Consider the following 17,011-nt stretch of genomic DNA (forward strand, 5'->3'; position numbering starts at 1 on the left):
TGGGCCTCAGTGTGGCCAATGGATGTGGGCTGGGTTTGGGGAAGTTGCGGTGAGTGACAGCCAGCTCTGCTTTCTGTGCCCCACAAGCCTGCTCCCCCAGCCAGCTGGACACCTACTAGCCCTTGGCCTCTCTGCCACTCAGCGTGAGACTGTGCCCTAGCAGGAGGACTGCTGTGGTGGAGAAGTGAGCTCCAGTCTGCCAGGGCTGTTCAGAGGCCATGGACATCAAGGGAGAGGGTGTCTGTGGTGGCCAAGGGCTTGCTTCCTGGTGGGAGATGCCAGCCTGATTTGTCCTTGAGTCTAACTGGGATGGCCCTGATGGTGGGACAGGGCTGTCACTTCTCTACCCCTCTGTTCATTCACTAGCACCCATCTTATGCCCTCTGGGGACCTGGCCCTCAGGGGGTTATGGGAGCCAGGTGTAGGATTCCACCTTAACCCATTCCCTGTGTTTGCCAGCAGAGCTGTGGACAGGGTGGGGCACCTGCACCTCAGTTAATTCTTCATGATACAGACCATGCGTGCTCATCTGACAAGCGAAGCCAGTGCAGATAGATCCATGCCTCTGGGACCCCAGTCCAGCCTGTCCCTCCCACCCCCCATTACAACTTAGCTTGTTTCCTCCGTCCCCTCCCTTGGCCATTCCCACATTCACCCCAGAGGCTATTGTGGACTTTTGCCCAGGTGGCAGCCCCTGTTTGCATTGTCCCATATCTGGCCACAAAGGTGGACTGGCACTATCCTCCGCCTGTTCCACAGCCTTGACAACCTTGGTCCTTTCTATTTCTGTATGAAAAAGCCGAGCCCCTGGTTTGTGAAGGGGCACAAGACCCTCTTGCTATGCTCAGCACTGTGCCTTCAGGCACCCTCTTGAGAGCATCACCTTTCTGGGGTACTTCAGCCCCCACTCGGAGACCTGAGCTAGGCCCCTCCCATAAGTTCAAGGGAGCTCATGGAAAACCCCAGGCTTGGGCAGCAGCCCCTCTCCAGGCCAGAGCCCATGGACCATTGACCAGGTGGACCTTGGATAGGAGTATCACAGGACAGATTTGGGCCCTGGAGGTGGTTGATGGGAGTCTGGGCAATGGTCCCAGTGAGAGCTTGCAAGGATGAGGCTAGGGCTGGAGAAAAAGTGCCAAGACAGTTGGCAGGACCTGGCAGGATTTGGGACATGGGGCAGGGCTGGGGGTGGTGTGTCTATGCAAATGCCCATGTGTGGGGTATAGGGGGAGAACTGGGGCTTCAGGCTAGGGGTCCCTGAGGGTGGGTTGGCCTGGGTAGGTGGACTTGGTGGTATATGAGGCCCTCGAGCAGGGCTTCAGTGCCATACAAGGATCCAGGCATACTGGTTAGCTGCTTATTTTGAGCACCAACTGTGTGCTGGTCATTAACCCATGATCCCATGTCCCCACCCCATATATGTTATAGCGTCCCAAGCCAGTAGTTGGCCATGGGCTTCTCCCTACCCTAGGCCTCAGTTCTATTTGCTGCCAGCTCTGAGACTCTTATAGTGGGTGCCTAGGTGGTGGCTGAGGGAGTCTGGATACATGGTGGAAGACAAGAGGAGGTAATGGGGATGTGTACACATGCAAGTGCCTCTTCAGATGGCGGGCACTGTGCACTGACTGCTGTTAGGAGAGCACACAAACTGATTTACTCAGGCCTGTGTGCTAGACTGGGTTCTCATGCGCACATGTGTCCCTGTCAGAAGGACCAGTTACACGCACATGTGTGTCCAGGTCCCTGTCTGCATGCGTGTGCCCAGGCATATGTAATGGGGGCCAGGCCTTCCCATGATCTCCAGCTGACTCAGGCTCCTGCCTGCCTGGGTGAAGTCATCGCCCATTTTTAGCTCCCTGAGGTCATTTGCCAGCAGGGGCTCTTGGTGCCTCAGGCTCACGCTGCAGGGCTGCCTGGCCTGGGTGTTGGTGGGTGATGCTGCAGGATTATCAGGCCTTGTTGGAGGGCCCTGGCTGTCCTGGACACCCCATTCCCTCATCCTCCTGACTTCACTGTGTCAGAACCTCACCACAGGCCAGAGTGAGAAGAACACGCTGGACTGCAGAGTAGTACTGGGGTCCGAGACGTACTCCCCCCATCCCAGCCAGGGAATAGGGGCTCTTATCTGAGAGTGTTAATGTATGCAAACATATGCAAACTGAGGGGCCCTATCCCACTGGCTGTGTAGTATCCTGGGCAACAGTCCTGGTCTCCTTGTGTCAGTCTTGCTTCTTGCCCCTCCAACACTTGGCAGTCACCAGGATAAGGCCTGAGGTCCCTCCATGCCTGGCCCCCCAGAGCCCAGCAGAGAGAATTCTATCTGTGCCACACATTTGTTTCTTCTTTTGCTAAATACAGATGGAGCACCCAACGCCCCAGGAGTGACAGGCTGTTCCCGAACTTCCTGTTCTGAGACTGTCCTATGTCCCTAGTGTGCTCTGAGAAGTGCTCAGGCCTCCCTGCTCAGCAGCCCAGCAGCGTGTCCCTACTCTGGGCCTCAGTTTACTTTTTCTTCCCAGGAAATAGTGTCCCTCCTTCCTGGCCCGGTCTCCAACAGCCACTTGCATCCCAAGACTGAGAGGATGACAGCCAAGGCTGTGGCCCACAAAGGGCACAGTGTGGCTAAAAGGCTTGCAAAATTGCATTCTATGTGGATGCCTGAAATTCCTGTTAGCAGTTTGTGACACTCTGGGTAGAACTTCTTCCCTCTGTCAGGTCTCAGTTTCCTTTTTATAAAATCATGTGCTTTCTCCTGCTCGGCGGGGGGAGGGGGGGGGAGTTGTGTGTGTGAGGGTGTACCTTCTGTGGGTGGCCTTTTACTTCCTGTGTCACCAGAGCTGGAGGGCTGCACCTGTCCTGTCATGTTGGCTCAGGCCCCTCCCTGGACTCCTGAAGAGGTTATAGGGACCCAGAGCCTCAACACTACAAGCAGTTGGGGGACTCAAGCATTCCTTTAGGATAGAAACCCAACCTGGGAAAATGTCACCCTGAGGACCTCGGGAGGCAGGCCCTGAAGGCAGCTTGAACTACCTTTTCCCTGCATAACTCCAAGGCCCAGGGACAGGAGCCAGAGTAGAGCTCTGATGCCAGGCAGACACTGGTGGAAGCTGCTGGGCCTCCCTGGGCCTCATCTCCATGTCTGAAGGCTTTAGGGGCCTGGGGCCCAGGCAGGGGACCCGTCCTGCCAGGCATGAGGCCTGGGCCACAAGCAGAGCCTGCCCTTCTGCTGACCCAGCCCTGGCTGTCCAGTAATGTGCCTCCTATTACCTGCCCCTCTGTGGCTTGGGTTTCAGCCCCTGTCCATCCTGGCCAGATGCTGATCCTGAGATGTTGGTGCCGTGTGGTCAGAGACCCAGAGATAGACTCTTGGTCCTTGTGCCTGTAGTCTCTGAATCTCAGTTTCCCCACTGGCCAGTAGACATATGGGCCTTTGAAGGGCCTCTGTCTAGAGCCATCTTGCCTGGAATTCCACCATGGTCATCCCCTGCAGGGATGATGGCAAGAGGGTACACAAGTTGAGAATGAGGCAGGTGTTCAGGACTGAGAGCCAAGGTTGGGGAGACGTGAGGTGGTGAACAGGGAGGGGACACTGGTATTCTTGTCAAGGACTAGCTGGGCCCCTTGGCTTGAACCCAGTCTCTGGGCTCTGATATGACACCCACAGTCTTAATGATGGTAGGGCCAGGCCTTGCCCACTCAACAAGCGTGCCTGGGCCGGAAGGATTGTGAGGGTATTTTGGTGCTTTGAGTGCACAGGGCATTCTGGGAGCTGGGTATTTCTGGCCTGCGAGGGTGTCTGGCTGGCCTTAGGGATAGGAGCCTTGGCGTGGCCACAGGGAGTAGGTGAACTGCCACCTTAAGGTCTCTGTACTCAACGTTTCTGAGGTGGGGCAGGGGAGAGGCCCAGGACACCTGGAGAACATCCAGTGGTCCCACCTGGCCTCCCTAGGCCTCCAAGAGCTTGCTGCAGTCAGGCCTTGCAGCTAAGACGGCTCCCCAAGACTGCATCACTGGGGTCCTAGACCTTATCTGCCAGCTCAGCCCCAGGAGGCCCAGGAATGGGGACCAGCCCCTGGGCTCCCCCTTGGGATAGGGCATCAGGGCAAGATCAACCCCTCAGCATTCAGAGGCAGGAACATGCTGTTGTCCTCACTAGCTGGGGCTGAAACAGGTCCTAGGGTCAGTGGGTTCTGGGGGTGAGAATGAAGTCATTCCTGGCATCCGGGCCAGCACCCACCTGCACTCTAGGGCAGGGTGAGCACTGGGTCCTCCCACTGACACCCAGACCCCTCACCCAGGAGCAGAGCCCAGGCAGCCAGGTCTCACTGGCCACAATGCCAGAGGCGCCTGAGGTGCTAGAGGAGACAGTGACGGTGGAGGAGGACCCTGGCACTCCCACCTCCCATGTGTCCATTGTCATGTCAGAAGATGGCACTACACGGCGCACGGAGACCAAGGTATGGCTGGGCCCAAGTGGTTGGTAAGTGGGCTGTGTAGCTGCAGTTGTCCCAAGTGTAGAGTGGGCACATGTCCCAGCTTCCTGGGGACCACTTGTTCGGGTGGAAGACTGAGGCCACTCTGGCCCTGGGGCAATGTCCGGGCCTCTCAGGCTGCCCAGCCCATTTGCTACCTACTTACTCACCAGGTCACCAAGACGGTCAAGACAGTGACTACACGAACAGTGCGCCAGGTGCCCATGGGCCCAGATGGTCTCCCCCTCCTGGATGGCGGCCCCTCACTAGGGCACTTTGCCGATGGCCCCCTGGACCGGCACTTCCTGCTGCGTGGGGGTGGCCCAGCGGCCACACTCTCTCGAACCTACCTCAGCAGTGGGGGTGGCTTTCCTGACAGCCCTGAGCCCCGTGACGTCCCCAGCTATGGCAGCCTGTCCCGTGGGCTGGGTGTGCGGCCCCCACGTGGTGGTCCCCTTGGCCCCGGCCTTGGTGATGGCTGCTTCACACTGCCTGGCCGCCGTGAAGCCTTCACCGAGGGCCCTGAGCCTGTGCCGCCGGCCGGCCGCTCCCAGCCCGAGCGCTTCCAGGCAGAGCCATATGGCTTGGAGGACGACACACGCAGCCTGGCTGCCGATGACGGGGGTGGCCCGGAGCTGGAGCCTGACTATGGCACGGCCACGAGGAGGAGGCCTGACTGTGGGCGGGGCCTTCGCACTAGGTGAGCACCCTGTGCCCTGCCACCTCCTCCAGGGAGTCTGCCTTCCACTCGCCCATCACAGAGTACCCCACTGGTAGTCTAGCTGACGGAGTTAAATTAGTTATTCACACATCGGTTTGAACTGGCCTCCATTCTCCTTAAGGATGGCAGCAAGGATAGGCTCTGGGATGGTGGAAGTTGAACTGGGTGCCCTCCCTGCAGATCTGGGGCATGAAAGAAGCTGGTGACAGTGTCCAACACCTGCTGCCCCTGCTCTAGGCATGTGACCCTGATGACAGGAATCTAAAAAGCTCAGGGTGTTTTCAGGCCTCAATTTACCCCATGCACAGTTGCAATCAGAAACCAGACCCTGCCCCCGCCCCCCCCTCCCAGGCCCTTCTCAGCATAACCCCCGGATCTGTTCCCTCTGCCTTCAGTTTCTCTATCTGTAATGTGGGAACATGACTACAACCTGGGTCTGGAGTATGCGGCATGACTGTGGGCAAGACACCTGGCCCTTCCTAACCTCAATTCCTCTCTTCCTAACCTCAATTCCTCTCCTGGGAAGTGGGTTTGATGGTAAACACCCACAGGAACATCTGTGCCCTGGGGGACTGGTAGTCTGAATGCCCCTCAGATGGGCCCACCAGGATGACCATATGCAAAGAGGATCACTTCCCCCGATATCCTGGCATCAGCCAGAGATGGGCCTCATGGGAAGGTGGGACTTCCAGTCATGGGCAAATATTTTATAGAAACGCAGTTAGCTCAGAATCAGGGGACACTGCCTGGTGATGGGAATGAGTGCGCCCTATCTAGGAGGGATGCATACCCTGATGACCATTGGCTGGGGTTTGATTCTGTCATTGGTTCTGAGTCAATTCTTGCTGGGTTGGGTATGACTCGGTACCCATGCGGTGCTTGAAGCCAAGTACCAACACTCTAGGCCCATCCTCACCATCTGTGTGTTCATGGTCCCCTGGAGGTCTGTTGGGACAGCTCAGGCAGGGTCAGCAACTGATGAGAACATGTTCACGTGCCCTGCTCACTTGCACAGGGCCTATGAGGATGTGGCAGATGATGGCGGTGAGCTGATGGAGGAGAGGCCCCCATTCCCAGCCACGACAGCACCCCTGGCCCAGCCAGAACGGGGCAGCCTAGGCAGCCTGGACCGGGTGGTGCGGCGCTCGCCCTCTGTCGACAGTGCCCGCAAAGAGCCGCGTTGGCGGGACCCTGAGCTGCCTGAGGTACTGGCCATGCTGAGGCACCCTGTGGACCCTGTGAAGGCCAATGCAGCTGCCTACCTGCAGCACCTGTGCTTTGAGAATGAGGGTGTCAAGCGGCGTGTGAGGCAGCTGCGGGGGCTACCCCTGCTTGTGGCTCTGCTGGACCACCCAAGGGCAGAGGTGCGGCGCCGGGCTTGTGGGGCACTGCGCAACCTCTCCTATGGCCGAGACACTGACAACAAGGCCGCCATCAGGGACTGCGGTGGGGTGCCTGCCCTGGTGCGCCTGCTGCGGGCTGCCCGGGACAATGAGGTCCGAGAGCTCGTCACAGGTGAGTGGCACCTGGCTGCCCTGCATCCCCTGGGAAGAAATGAGAATGAGGCTTGGCCTGGGAGAGCACCCCATTTAGTCAGGAGACCCAGCTGCTGGGGGCAGGCGCCAGCAAAGATCCTTGAAAGATCACCAATCTCTACCTCTGACTTTGCTGCCATTGGTGGGGCTGGCACTGGGCCCTTCAGGCAGGCCCCCTCCCCACCCGGTCCCACTCCCAGTAGTGCAGTGGTGGAGATTGTGCCTTGTGGGACCTGAGTGGCCAGGCAGGGTCACATGACCACCTCTCAGTGTGGCCCCAGTTGTGGTAGTCCTACCCACCCGTGTGGCTGGGAAGGGGTGGGGAAGAGAAGGCACCTGCTGTATCCAGCCCCAGGCTCCCTGCCAGCCTTTCCTCTTGTCCCAGCCCCTCTCGGCCCCCACCCAGTGGGAGCCAGTGGTGGGTGCTATGTGCCCAGGCCCGGGGGTGCATTCAGAACCTCTAACAGCTTTTGTCACTTCCTGCCTTCTGGTCTGAGCTGGGCATGATAGAGGGTGTGACAGGTCCTGAGCAGTCACATGGGAGGTAGGGAGGCAGTGCCCATGGTCAGCACTGGCTGGTCAATGGTGCCCCACAGGCACACTCTGGAACCTGTCATCCTACGAGCCCCTGAAGATGGTCATCATTGACCATGGCCTACAGACACTGACCCACGAGGTCATTGTGCCCCATTCGGGCTGGGAGCGAGAGCCCAATGAGGACTCCAAGCCACGGGATGCCGAGTGGACGACTGTCTTCAAGAACACATCAGGCTGCTTGAGGTGGGGGTGGGGCCGGGCTCAGGCACCCCCTGAGCAGCTGCCCTGGGCTGTTCCTTGTCAAGGAGGCAGGAGCCGGGCACCACAACCTGCATGCAAACAGCTGTCCTGGGATAGCCATGTCCTCGTGTCCTAGATAACCTGGAAGACAACTGAGCTGTCCAAGTCTTAGGGATCAGAGCCATGTCACAATTCCTGTCCGAGTCCTGAGAATGGGCCTGATGGGGCTGTTCTCACGCCCAAGGGCCACCTCTGGACAAGGTCCGCCACCCTGTTATACAGAACCTCATGGCCCTATCCCTGCCCATCTTCAGCCCACTCTCCCATCATCATGACATCCAGGGAATGGGGAGACATGACCTTCATCTTTGGTCTGCCTCAGAGGCCTCATCCCACCTCCATGACCTCTCCCCCTACACCCTGGGAGGCCCTGCAGAGATCCCACAGGCAGTCCTGGGTCCCCACAGTCCTGACTGTCCATCAAGATGCGGTCCTATAGGTTTCTGACCTCAGGAAAAGTGAAGCCCAGAGCTGCCATCACTGTTTGGGCAGGGGGAACCCAAAAATGCCTGTGTACCTGTGCATAGATTCAGGCCTATAGACCCACCTCTGTCCCTTTCCTGTTCAGATGGGAGTGAGGAAAGCCCCCGCCCCCACCACAGAGATGCCAGGTTAGGGCTTGCTCCCCAGGCTGTCAGTGCTTAGGCCAGCCCCACCTTCCCTCACTGCTGCAGGCTGGTGTCACCTGCCAATAACCCCAACAGGGCAGTGTTAGCGCCCATTTTGCAGATGCAAACAAGACCCCAAGGCCAGGTGGAGGTTGGGGGCATTCCATTGGGAGCCAAGAATTACGGAACTTGCTCTTGGCTACCCAGGAACGTGAGCTCAGATGGTGCAGAGGCCCGGCGGCGACTTCGGGAGTGTGAAGGGCTGGTGGACGCACTTCTTCATGCCCTTCAGTCAGCTGTGGGCAGGAAGGACACGGACAACAAGGTGAGCAGGGTGACAGCATGGTCCCAGCAGGTCCCAGGCAGGGCCAGTCTCACAACCTCCCACAAAGGGTCAGGGAGATTGACCAGAAACAAGGCCCAGGGGGCATGAACTATATGGGCAGCACAGAGGTGAATATACCTGGACTTCTGGGGATCGCATGGGCCACCTTGTAGTGACCATACTGTGAAGTGGGCCTGCCACAAAACCCAGATGTGGTCCTACGTGAAGTAGGTGTTCTACCCTTTTCCTCTCTTGGCCCCTCCCTGAGGGTTCTTGCCTGTGTGGGCCCCCTAGCTCAGGTCTCTATGTCTCTACACTTTCGGTGCACGTGGTGCATGCTGGCTGTGGCCAGTCTTCCTTAGGGGCTTAGCATTCCCTGCGCCCCACCTGGCCATACCCCATTAGCTCTGTTCTCCCCACAGTCGGTGGAGAACTGCGTATGCATCATGCGGAACCTGTCCTACCATGTACACAAGGAGGTGCCTGGGGCTGACAGGTATCAGGAGGCCGAACCTGGGCCCCCCAGCAGTATTGTGGGCTCCCAGCACCGGAGGCGGGATGATGCTGGCTGCTTCGGTGGCAAGAAGACCAAAGGTGTGTGGGTGGGACTGGGGTACCATTTTAGAACCACTCCTCCCCACCCCTCAGGCTGAAGCTCTCCATACCCATGTCATTCGTGGTCAGCTACCAGTGGGCAAGTGGGGAAGCAGGGAGCCAAGGGGGGTGAGCAGCCTTGGGTTACCCATCCAACAGACCCAGCCTTCACCCCCCTGCACTATGGGGACCCCGGTGGAGGGTAGGAGAGAACCCATGCGGTGACCTGACCAATGCCTGGACCTAGTCCCTTAGCTCCAGGGAGGGTTCAATGGGCCCAAGTTTAGAAAGCACCGAAGATGATGCCACCTTCTGGCATTGGTAGGGCACCTGAAGCCCTGAGGGCCAGCACCCCATCCCACCTACATAGCACACCCACCTTCAGGGTGCAGGTTCCAACATTACCCAGCAGCTGCCAGGTAGAGTCTGTGCTACTTGTGGGCACTCAACCCCCAAAAGTAATAGGGTTGAAATTCCGCATACCTTCTCTTCACCCCAGGGTATGCAGTGGGAAATTGAGGCTTCCTGGGAGGGCATGGGGTGGGGGTGCTGCCCGCTCAGGCTCGTCTCCTTTCTCCTGTGCTTCCTCCGGCCGCCCAGAGGACTGGTTCCATCAAGGTGAGTCCCTGTTTGTCCTGCCATCCAGGACTGGCGGGTGCAGTGGGCACCAGGGAGGCACCCTCCACCCCTTATTGCTCAGGCAGTGGTCTTCATGACAACTGTAGGGCTTGCCAGTCTCAAGGTCCTGTCCTGTCCCCAGTTCCTTCTCTGGGCAGCCATCTCCATGACAACAGCAGGAATGTCAGTCCTGGACTGGTTTGGAGGCCAAGGAGCTGTCCCTCTGTAACCTCAGACTTTGCTCCCCAGGCAGGGCTAGAACTGGAACTGGAGCAGAGCCAATGTGCTCAGGGCCTAGGGGGTGTCTCTCCAGTAGAATGGGACATGTGTGGCTCAGACAGGGACCACATAAAGGCCCCAGGAGGCCAGGCTGGTGGGGCCCCAGATCATCTGCTGCCTTCCAAAGGAGGAGAAACTCCATCATCTGAGGTGAGGAGGGTAGCTGAGAGGTGGTGATGCACTCACAGAGGCATACAGGTCGAGGCTGACCAGTGTTAGGTGGTGCTGCTGCAAGGGCTTGGCCTGTGAGCAGGGTCTCTTGGCCAGCAGAGCCTGGGACAGGGTCTAGGCCCTAGACGGGCAAGTTGCCCCATGGGTAACTTACCCCAGCCCTGCCTCATGTAGCCAAGCATGTTCTGTCCCTGCCAGCTCTCAGCTTCTCTGTGTGTACCTACCCACCACTCAACCAGTCTCCTGAAGCCCTCAGTTCACACACCTGGCAGCCACAAGGAGGCCATTGGGCAGGTCTGCAGTATAGCTCCCAGCACCTGATGGGAGATGAGCCTTGGCTGGGACATTTGTAGGCCCCACTGCCACCACTACCCTCCCCTGGGTTGACCTGCCTACTTGGTCTCAGTATGCCTCTGCTCCTCTGGCCTCTTGGTGGCTGGTCCTGGACATGGGGGTGCTTTCTGGGCTCTAGGCAGGAAAGTGCTGTGCCCAACCTTTGTGACACAACCTGCTCCCCCAGGATCTGCCTCACCTCTCATTGCTCTTCTGTTCCAGGGAAGAAGGATGGTGAGATGGACCGAAACTTTGACACTCTGGAGCTGCCCAAGAGAACCGAGGCCGCTAAAGGTGAGGGGGTAGAAGTGGAGTCCAGGTTCAGGACTGTCCAGGCAGTGAAGCCTTGTGCCACTGAGCAGGCCTAAAGGGCCTTGAGGATCCAACAGGGAAACGGGCTAACAGATGTGGGGTTCCCCAGAGGACCAGCTCGTCCTTGGGCACCTGCAGAGGGTTTAGAATCAGAGTCAGTGTCATAGGTCACTTCAGGCCAGGTTGGGGGATAGAGAAGCCAGGCATTTACTTGCTGGGTCACACAGCTTTGGAGTGAGGCCCTCAGTGAAGGGTGGGAGCTGTTGGAACCCTGTTGTGCGCTGGCATTGTTCTGTGCGATGGGAATCCAGCCTGAGTGCAAGAGACCTGGTCCACAGCCCAGCCCGCAAGCCCAGATGTTCCCAGCAGAATGGAAGGGACCGGCCACAGGAGGTCTGGGGAGCATCACAGGCTGAGGAATCAGCCTGGGCTGACGCCTGAAGGGACAACACATTTGGGGAGTTGGAAGCCCAGTTAGGATGGAGTGGAGGGAGCGTGGGACATAAGAACGAGGGAGGGAGTGATAACACATGGGGCAATAGGACAGGGGATAGGAAGGTAATGTCTAAGAACAGGTAGAGGCCCCGGTGTGGGTACAGCAGCCTTGGAAAGCCGCTTAGCTGCTCATCTCTAGAACACTTGGGGAGCACTGCTGCCAAGCCTGGACCTCTTAGAGAATGGGCCCTGTTGTTAAGGGCATGACCTGGTAACACAGCGTCCCTCATATGGGAGCTAGGCTCTGTAGCTATGGAGGTGGGTCTTGTTGCTAGGCCCCACCCTCCAGTTGTACAAACTCTGTTAGCTACTGGAGGGTGGGCCTTGTTGCTAGGGAGTTTGAGTCTTATTGCTAGGGGAGACACCCTGGTTGCCACCTTCTCCCAACTCAATCCTCTGGTTGCCAGGCAGGTCTAATCCCATTTCTTTGGCATCAGGGTCAGGGGAAGAACAGCCTCTCCCGAGCCCTCTGCCTCTTCATTGAACTTCTGTTGGTTCCTCTCTGAAGTGGAACTGCTTTTCCTCTTGGGTGGCCACAATGTTGTTAAATATTTCCTGACTGCACCACACTCATACCTGGGTCCCAGCTCTCTCTTGCCCTGGGAGGAGGAGGGAGAGGCAGCGATGTGGAGAGGTCTGGGTGACCATAGGCAGCTGGTGCTTTGTGCCCAGGCTTTGAGTTGCTGTACCAGCCTGAGGTGGTACGTCTCTACCTCTCACTCCTCACGGAGAGCCGGAACTTCAACACCCTGGAGGCTGCGGCTGGTGCCCTACAGAACCTCAGTGCTGGCAACTGGATGGTGAGAGGCCAAGTCTGGTGGGTAGGGGACAGAGGAAGAATCCTAAGTGTCCCTGTCGGTGCCTGTCCCTGCCTTTGCCCAGGCAGGGGTGAGGGGAGGAGACACTGCACCTCCCCATGGCAGGGGATGTTCAGGCGCTAGAGCTGCAAGCAGTGTGCCCTGGGTGGTGGGGTGTGGAGGCGTCTGGGGAGGTAGAGTTGAGCTACTGGTGTAGGGCTTTGTCAGGAGGACAGTCCAGCTGAAGGGAGTGGTCAGGGCTCAGGTAGGAGAGTGTTCGTTGTGCACAGTGGTGCGACTGCGCGCTCAGCATGCTCCCTGCCTCCTCTGCTGCTGCAGTGGGCCACGTACATTCGGGCCACAGTGCGCAAGGAGCGCGGTCTGCCAGTGCTGGTGGAGCTGCTGCAGTCCGAGACCGACAAGGTGGTGCGTGCTGTCGCCATTGCCTTGCGCAACCTTTCGCTGGACCGACGCAACAAGGACCTCATTGGTGAGGACATAGGTGGGGTTGAGCCTGGATGCCAACAGGGTGGATGGCTCCGGGGGGTTCTGCTGTAGGTGCCGAGGGACCTGTGGTTCAGGCCTTGCTTCCATTGCTCTGTCCCAGCTGCTGGAGCTCCTATCTTCTTCAACCTGTCTGAGCCTAGCCCCCTGTGCACCAGGTCCTTGAGGACTCCCCTCTCCTGAGTCCCGCTTCTTCCCACAAGGGTGGGCAGAGGCATGTCCTAACACCCGACCCTGCCCCTCAGGAAGCTATGCAATGGCAGAGCTCGTGCGGAATGTGCGCAATGCGCAGGCTCCAGCACGACCCGCGGCCCGCTTGGAGGAGGACACTGTGGTGGCTGTGCTCAACACCATCCATGAGATAGTGTCTGACAGCCTGGACAATGCACGCTCACTGCTGCAGGCCCGTGGTGTGCCAGCGCTGGTGGCCCTTGGTGCCTCCAGGTACGTGGTGGTGGGGGATGAGGGAGGTCCAGGGGCAGGGCCCGACACTGACCCCGTCCTGGGCCTGGCCACAGCCAATCAGTACGAGAGGCAAAGGCTGCATCCCACGTGCTGCAGACTGTGTGGAGCTACAAGGAGCTGCGTGGTGCCCTGCAGAGGGATGGCTGGACCAAGGCACGCTTCCAGGTGTGGCCTGCACAGCCTTTCCTTTCTCACTTTGCCAGGCTGGGTCCCCTGCTGGATTGCCCCTGACCCCCACCCCTCTCTGTTTTGCTCTCTCCCTCCAGTCGGCTGCTGCTAATGCCAAGGGGCCCAAGGGAGCACTGAGTCCCGGAGGTTTTGATGACAGCACACTGCCGCTGGTGGACAAGAGCCTCGGTGAGTACTGGGCAGGGTTGGGGTGTGTGGGAACCCATCCCTGAAGTTCGAGAGTAGCCCTTCCACCCGGTACATTTATGGTGACAAGTCTGGTGAGGCGTGGAGGAGGGAGGCTGGCCTTGTTACAGGAAAATGGCCTCAGGGTGGCCCCTTTCCCTGTTTGCATCTTCTACTTCCTATTCACTCCTGGTGTCAACATTGGTGCCAAGTTGCAGCGGGGAGGGGGTTGCCAGCGGGCAGTGGCCCAGAAGAAGGGTGCAAAGATGTTAGTGATGAAGGGTTCCCAGGGTCTCTGAGACCAGCCCTGCCATGGGTTTATCTGCCCTGGTCTCCCCGCTGATGCTTGCAACCAGCCAGCCACTTGCTTGTGCCTTGCAGATGGTGAGAAGCCAAGCAGCCGGGATGTGATCCCCATGGAGGCCCTTGGCCCAGGTGAGTGCAGGTATTTCCTGTGTGGGAGGGGTCCTGAAATGGGCCAGGTGGTTTCGCTGTGTCTGCTGGTGGGAAGGCCTTCCCAGGAGGCACTGGTTGGAAAAGAGAGATCTGGTTTTGGTTTTAGGGGTACTCAGGGAGTAATGGGGTGGGGCAGCCAGAGAGAGGTCAGTGCCCAGCTAGCGTCTCTGGTCTGTCAGCTGAAGGGAGGCTGAAGGGTCCTGAGCTGCCGAAGGGGAGCCGGAAAGCCGCTGCAAGGCCTGAGCCACTTGAGGCAGGGGATGGTGAGAGTGGGGGGAGGGGCTCTGAGACCTGTCCTAGGCGTCCAGGATGGTGCCGGGCAGGGCAGGTGGGTGCCCTCTCCAGATGCATCCTGTCCCAGGGGCCCTGTCTGGACTGAGGGAGTTCTGCTCCTGTGGTGCCTGCCCCTCAGAATTCCCCTTGTGCCCCCACAGACGGATACTCCACGATGGACCAGAGGGAGTGGAGGGCTCGAGGCAGCACCCCCGCAGGGGACACCTCTGAGAAGGAACTTTTGAAAGTGAGTGTCTTTGGGCAGGTGCCCAGGGAGGTGGCATATGTAGTAGCTGCCTGGAGAGGGGCTCAGGCAAGATGGACCCTGGGGTTAACCTGAAGTGGGGCCCACCTGTAGGGCAGCTGGGCTGGGAGACAGCCTAGGGAATGGCCCCTCTACCTTGGGAACCTCACATCAGAGTCAGTCTGTGGGTGCAGCCGGTTAGAAGCTCACATTCACTGAGAGGGAGGGGCACATGACAGAGGGCACTGCCTGGCATAGTGCACAGGACCCCTGGAGTCTGAGCAAGTGTGTCTGCACTCTACTCTGCATGTGTGTGCGTGGGCAAGAGCCCATCACTTTCCCACCTCCAGGGTAGCACCTGCCACCTGCTCTGTGCCAATCCCTGGCTTTGAGCAGAGGCCTCAGTGCATCCACTCGTCACTCTGCATCTGTGTGAGCCACACTAGCTCAGCTCCCCTCCCCCTCCACCCACCCCTCCTAGGTACCAGCATGGGCCCCGCCCCACTGACCAGACCAGCCCCCACAGTCATCTCTGACTAACCTACTCTGTTCTGCCTCTAACACCCTCCTGCTCACCGCCCATCTGCTGCAGCCTGACCCCAGCAGGAAGGCTCCTCCTCCAGGGCCCAGCAGGCCCGCGGTCAGGCTGGTGGACGCTGTGGGGGACGCTAAGCCTCAACCCGTTGACTCCTGGGTCTAGCTTGCATGCCTGGTATGTTCTCTCCTCTGGTTGGTTGTCCAACTGTTTCCCATTCACTGGGCAGGGGCTTTTTGTTCATCTCTGCTGGCTGCACGCTGTTTGCCCTGAGTGCTCCCTGGTGGGACTCCTGGCCGCTCCACCACCTTAAGCCCAGCCCCCTGAATGCCCATCTTAGGGAAGGACAAGCCAAGTCAGGTCCCTGAGAAGATGGGACCAGAGCAGGGATGGCCCCCCCACACACACACCTTCAAATACCCCAAGCACACAGCTTCCCTAGACCAGTTGGGATTGGCCCTGGTGGTGAGACCCCCAGGGTAGTCCCACACCACCCACAGCAGCTGTCTTTGTGTACATCTCCATCCGCCTAGTCTGTGGAAGCAGCCCTCAGTCCTTAGGCCACCCTGCTCAGCCTTCCCCTCTTCTTCCTTAGGTCCTGGGCCCAGCCTTTCATTCTTAGGAATCTGATCTTGGGAAGAGGGGAACTCCAGGGCCGGCATACACAGACCCTGCTGTGGAGCTTGGAGCCCCCTGGTGGCAGGGATTGGCAGCGCCTCTGCTCTGGAGCCAAGGCTGGAATTGCGGGACATGCTTCCCTTCCCACCCCCTCGCTCCCTCCCTCCTAACTCCCTAGGCAGAGTTAGCTGTTTACTGACATGGTGCTGTGTGCATGGTGCTGTGTGCAAGTGAGAGAGAAGGCTGGTGGGCTGCAGGGCAGGGCCCAGGGAGGCAGCAGGAGGGGGCCTGGCTTTGCTTTGGGGTCCAAGGAATAGGAGAGTGTGGCCCTGTATGTGTAGTGCCCCAGAAGAGCTAGGCAGCTGGCTAGGGCGCGGGGCTCAGAAGGAGTTTGACTCGAGGGTGGAGGCGATCCTCTGGGTTCCAACCAGTGGGTTGCTCTAGGGGGGCTGACTGTGCAGAGAACTGGAGAAGTGAGGTGGAGTTAGGCTGTTCTTGCCCCCACTCTGCCCTTGGATGCGTGGAACCCCAGTGAGTAGGAGCCTTCCTAAGTGACACTGGTCCTGGCACAGCTTCTGCAGCCTGTCTGCCAGAGCCCCGGGGACTGACATCTCTGGGACTGACCCTCAGCAGCAGTGGGGGACTGCTGTTCAGTGCCTGCTGTTTGTGACTTCAAAACAGAAGAAAAACACTGACAAAAGCATTAAAAACAAACCAAAATAAGACTGTATTGGTAAACACGTACATTTTTGTAAGAAAATTTAAAAATTAAAAAAAGCAACAAAGGAACCTCTTTCATGGTTCAGACCTCTCGCCACAAGCTCCTCTCTGTTTGCCAGGTGGGGAGTGAGGGGAGGTGGCCTCAGGTGTCCAGCAGGACCTCAGCTCAGGCCCCATGGGTGTGTCCCACACACATTCTCCCAGATTCACTGCTGTTCCCTTTCTACATACAAAAAGGAATGGGTGTGCTCCTGGGTGGTTAGCTGGGCCAAGCCCTGTAGTGGTGTCTTGGCCAGATGCCTCTCTGGGCAGAGGTGGGCTCATCCAGGACAGGGTGATCCCCGGGGAGCCTCTGAGGTGACTAAAGGTCCAAGTACTCTGGGGGTTGGGATTGGAGGGACAGGGTCGGACTGGAGGCAGCTATGGATTTAGTGGATACAAACTGACTCTGTCTCATCATTCACCAGCTGTGCAGCCTGGTCTGAGCCCACTGTCTGTCTCTTCCATAAACAAGGCTGAGTGGGACTGGTGAGGTGCTTCCACTTAGTGCCACACAGGGGCCCTGAGGGGTCAGGTGCTGGAGAGACCATGCCTAGCACTGCTGCAGTAGAGTCCCCCATTCCCCCACACCTGCTTGGTCAGAGGGAGGTGAGAAGGGTGGCCAGCTGCCCTGTTCTGGTTTCCCAGGTAAGACAGCCTCTAGATGGTGGCTTAGCCCAGCCTGCAGCTATCCCAATGGGGCTGT

At 58.6% G+C, this 17,011-nt stretch overlaps 1 protein-coding gene across 3 annotated transcripts in view; it reads left to right on the forward strand.

Moving 5' to 3' along the window:
• Positions 1–16,329, forward strand: part of ARVCF (ARVCF delta catenin family member) — a 46,608-nt gene extending 30,279 nt beyond the window's left edge. For 2 of the 3 annotated variants that reach the window (XM_036276591.1, XM_036276589.1), the window contains 16 exons: positions 4,299–4,457; positions 4,646–5,172; positions 6,209–6,708; positions 7,325–7,508; positions 8,381–8,498; positions 8,921–9,092; positions 10,716–10,787; positions 11,973–12,100; positions 12,437–12,587; positions 12,847–13,045; positions 13,120–13,231; positions 13,333–13,423; positions 13,802–13,855; positions 14,311–14,396; positions 14,986–15,105; positions 15,524–16,329. In XM_036276591.1, coding sequence (XP_036132484.1) covers positions 4,299–4,457; positions 4,646–5,172; positions 6,209–6,708; positions 7,325–7,508; positions 8,381–8,498; positions 8,921–9,092; positions 10,716–10,787; positions 11,973–12,100; positions 12,437–12,587; positions 12,847–13,045; positions 13,120–13,231; positions 13,333–13,423; positions 13,802–13,855; positions 14,311–14,396; positions 14,986–15,093 — 2,661 coding nt within the window. In that variant the 3' untranslated portion in view covers positions 15,094–15,105; positions 15,524–16,329. The remainder of the gene's footprint in view (positions 1–4,298; positions 4,458–4,645; positions 5,173–6,208; positions 6,709–7,324; positions 7,509–8,380; positions 8,499–8,920; positions 9,093–10,715; positions 10,788–11,972; positions 12,101–12,436; positions 12,588–12,846; positions 13,046–13,119; positions 13,232–13,332; positions 13,424–13,801; positions 13,856–14,310; positions 14,397–14,985; positions 15,106–15,523) is intronic. The other variant, XM_036276590.1, reaches the window with a different exon arrangement.
• The last annotated feature ends 682 nt before the right edge of the window (positions 16,330–17,011 follow it).

This window comes from Molossus molossus, unplaced genomic scaffold (genome assembly GCF_014108415.1).
Source record: "Molossus molossus isolate mMolMol1 unplaced genomic scaffold, mMolMol1.p scaffold_m16_p_22, whole genome shotgun sequence".
Taxonomy (NCBI): domain Eukaryota; kingdom Metazoa; phylum Chordata; class Mammalia; order Chiroptera; family Molossidae; genus Molossus; species Molossus molossus.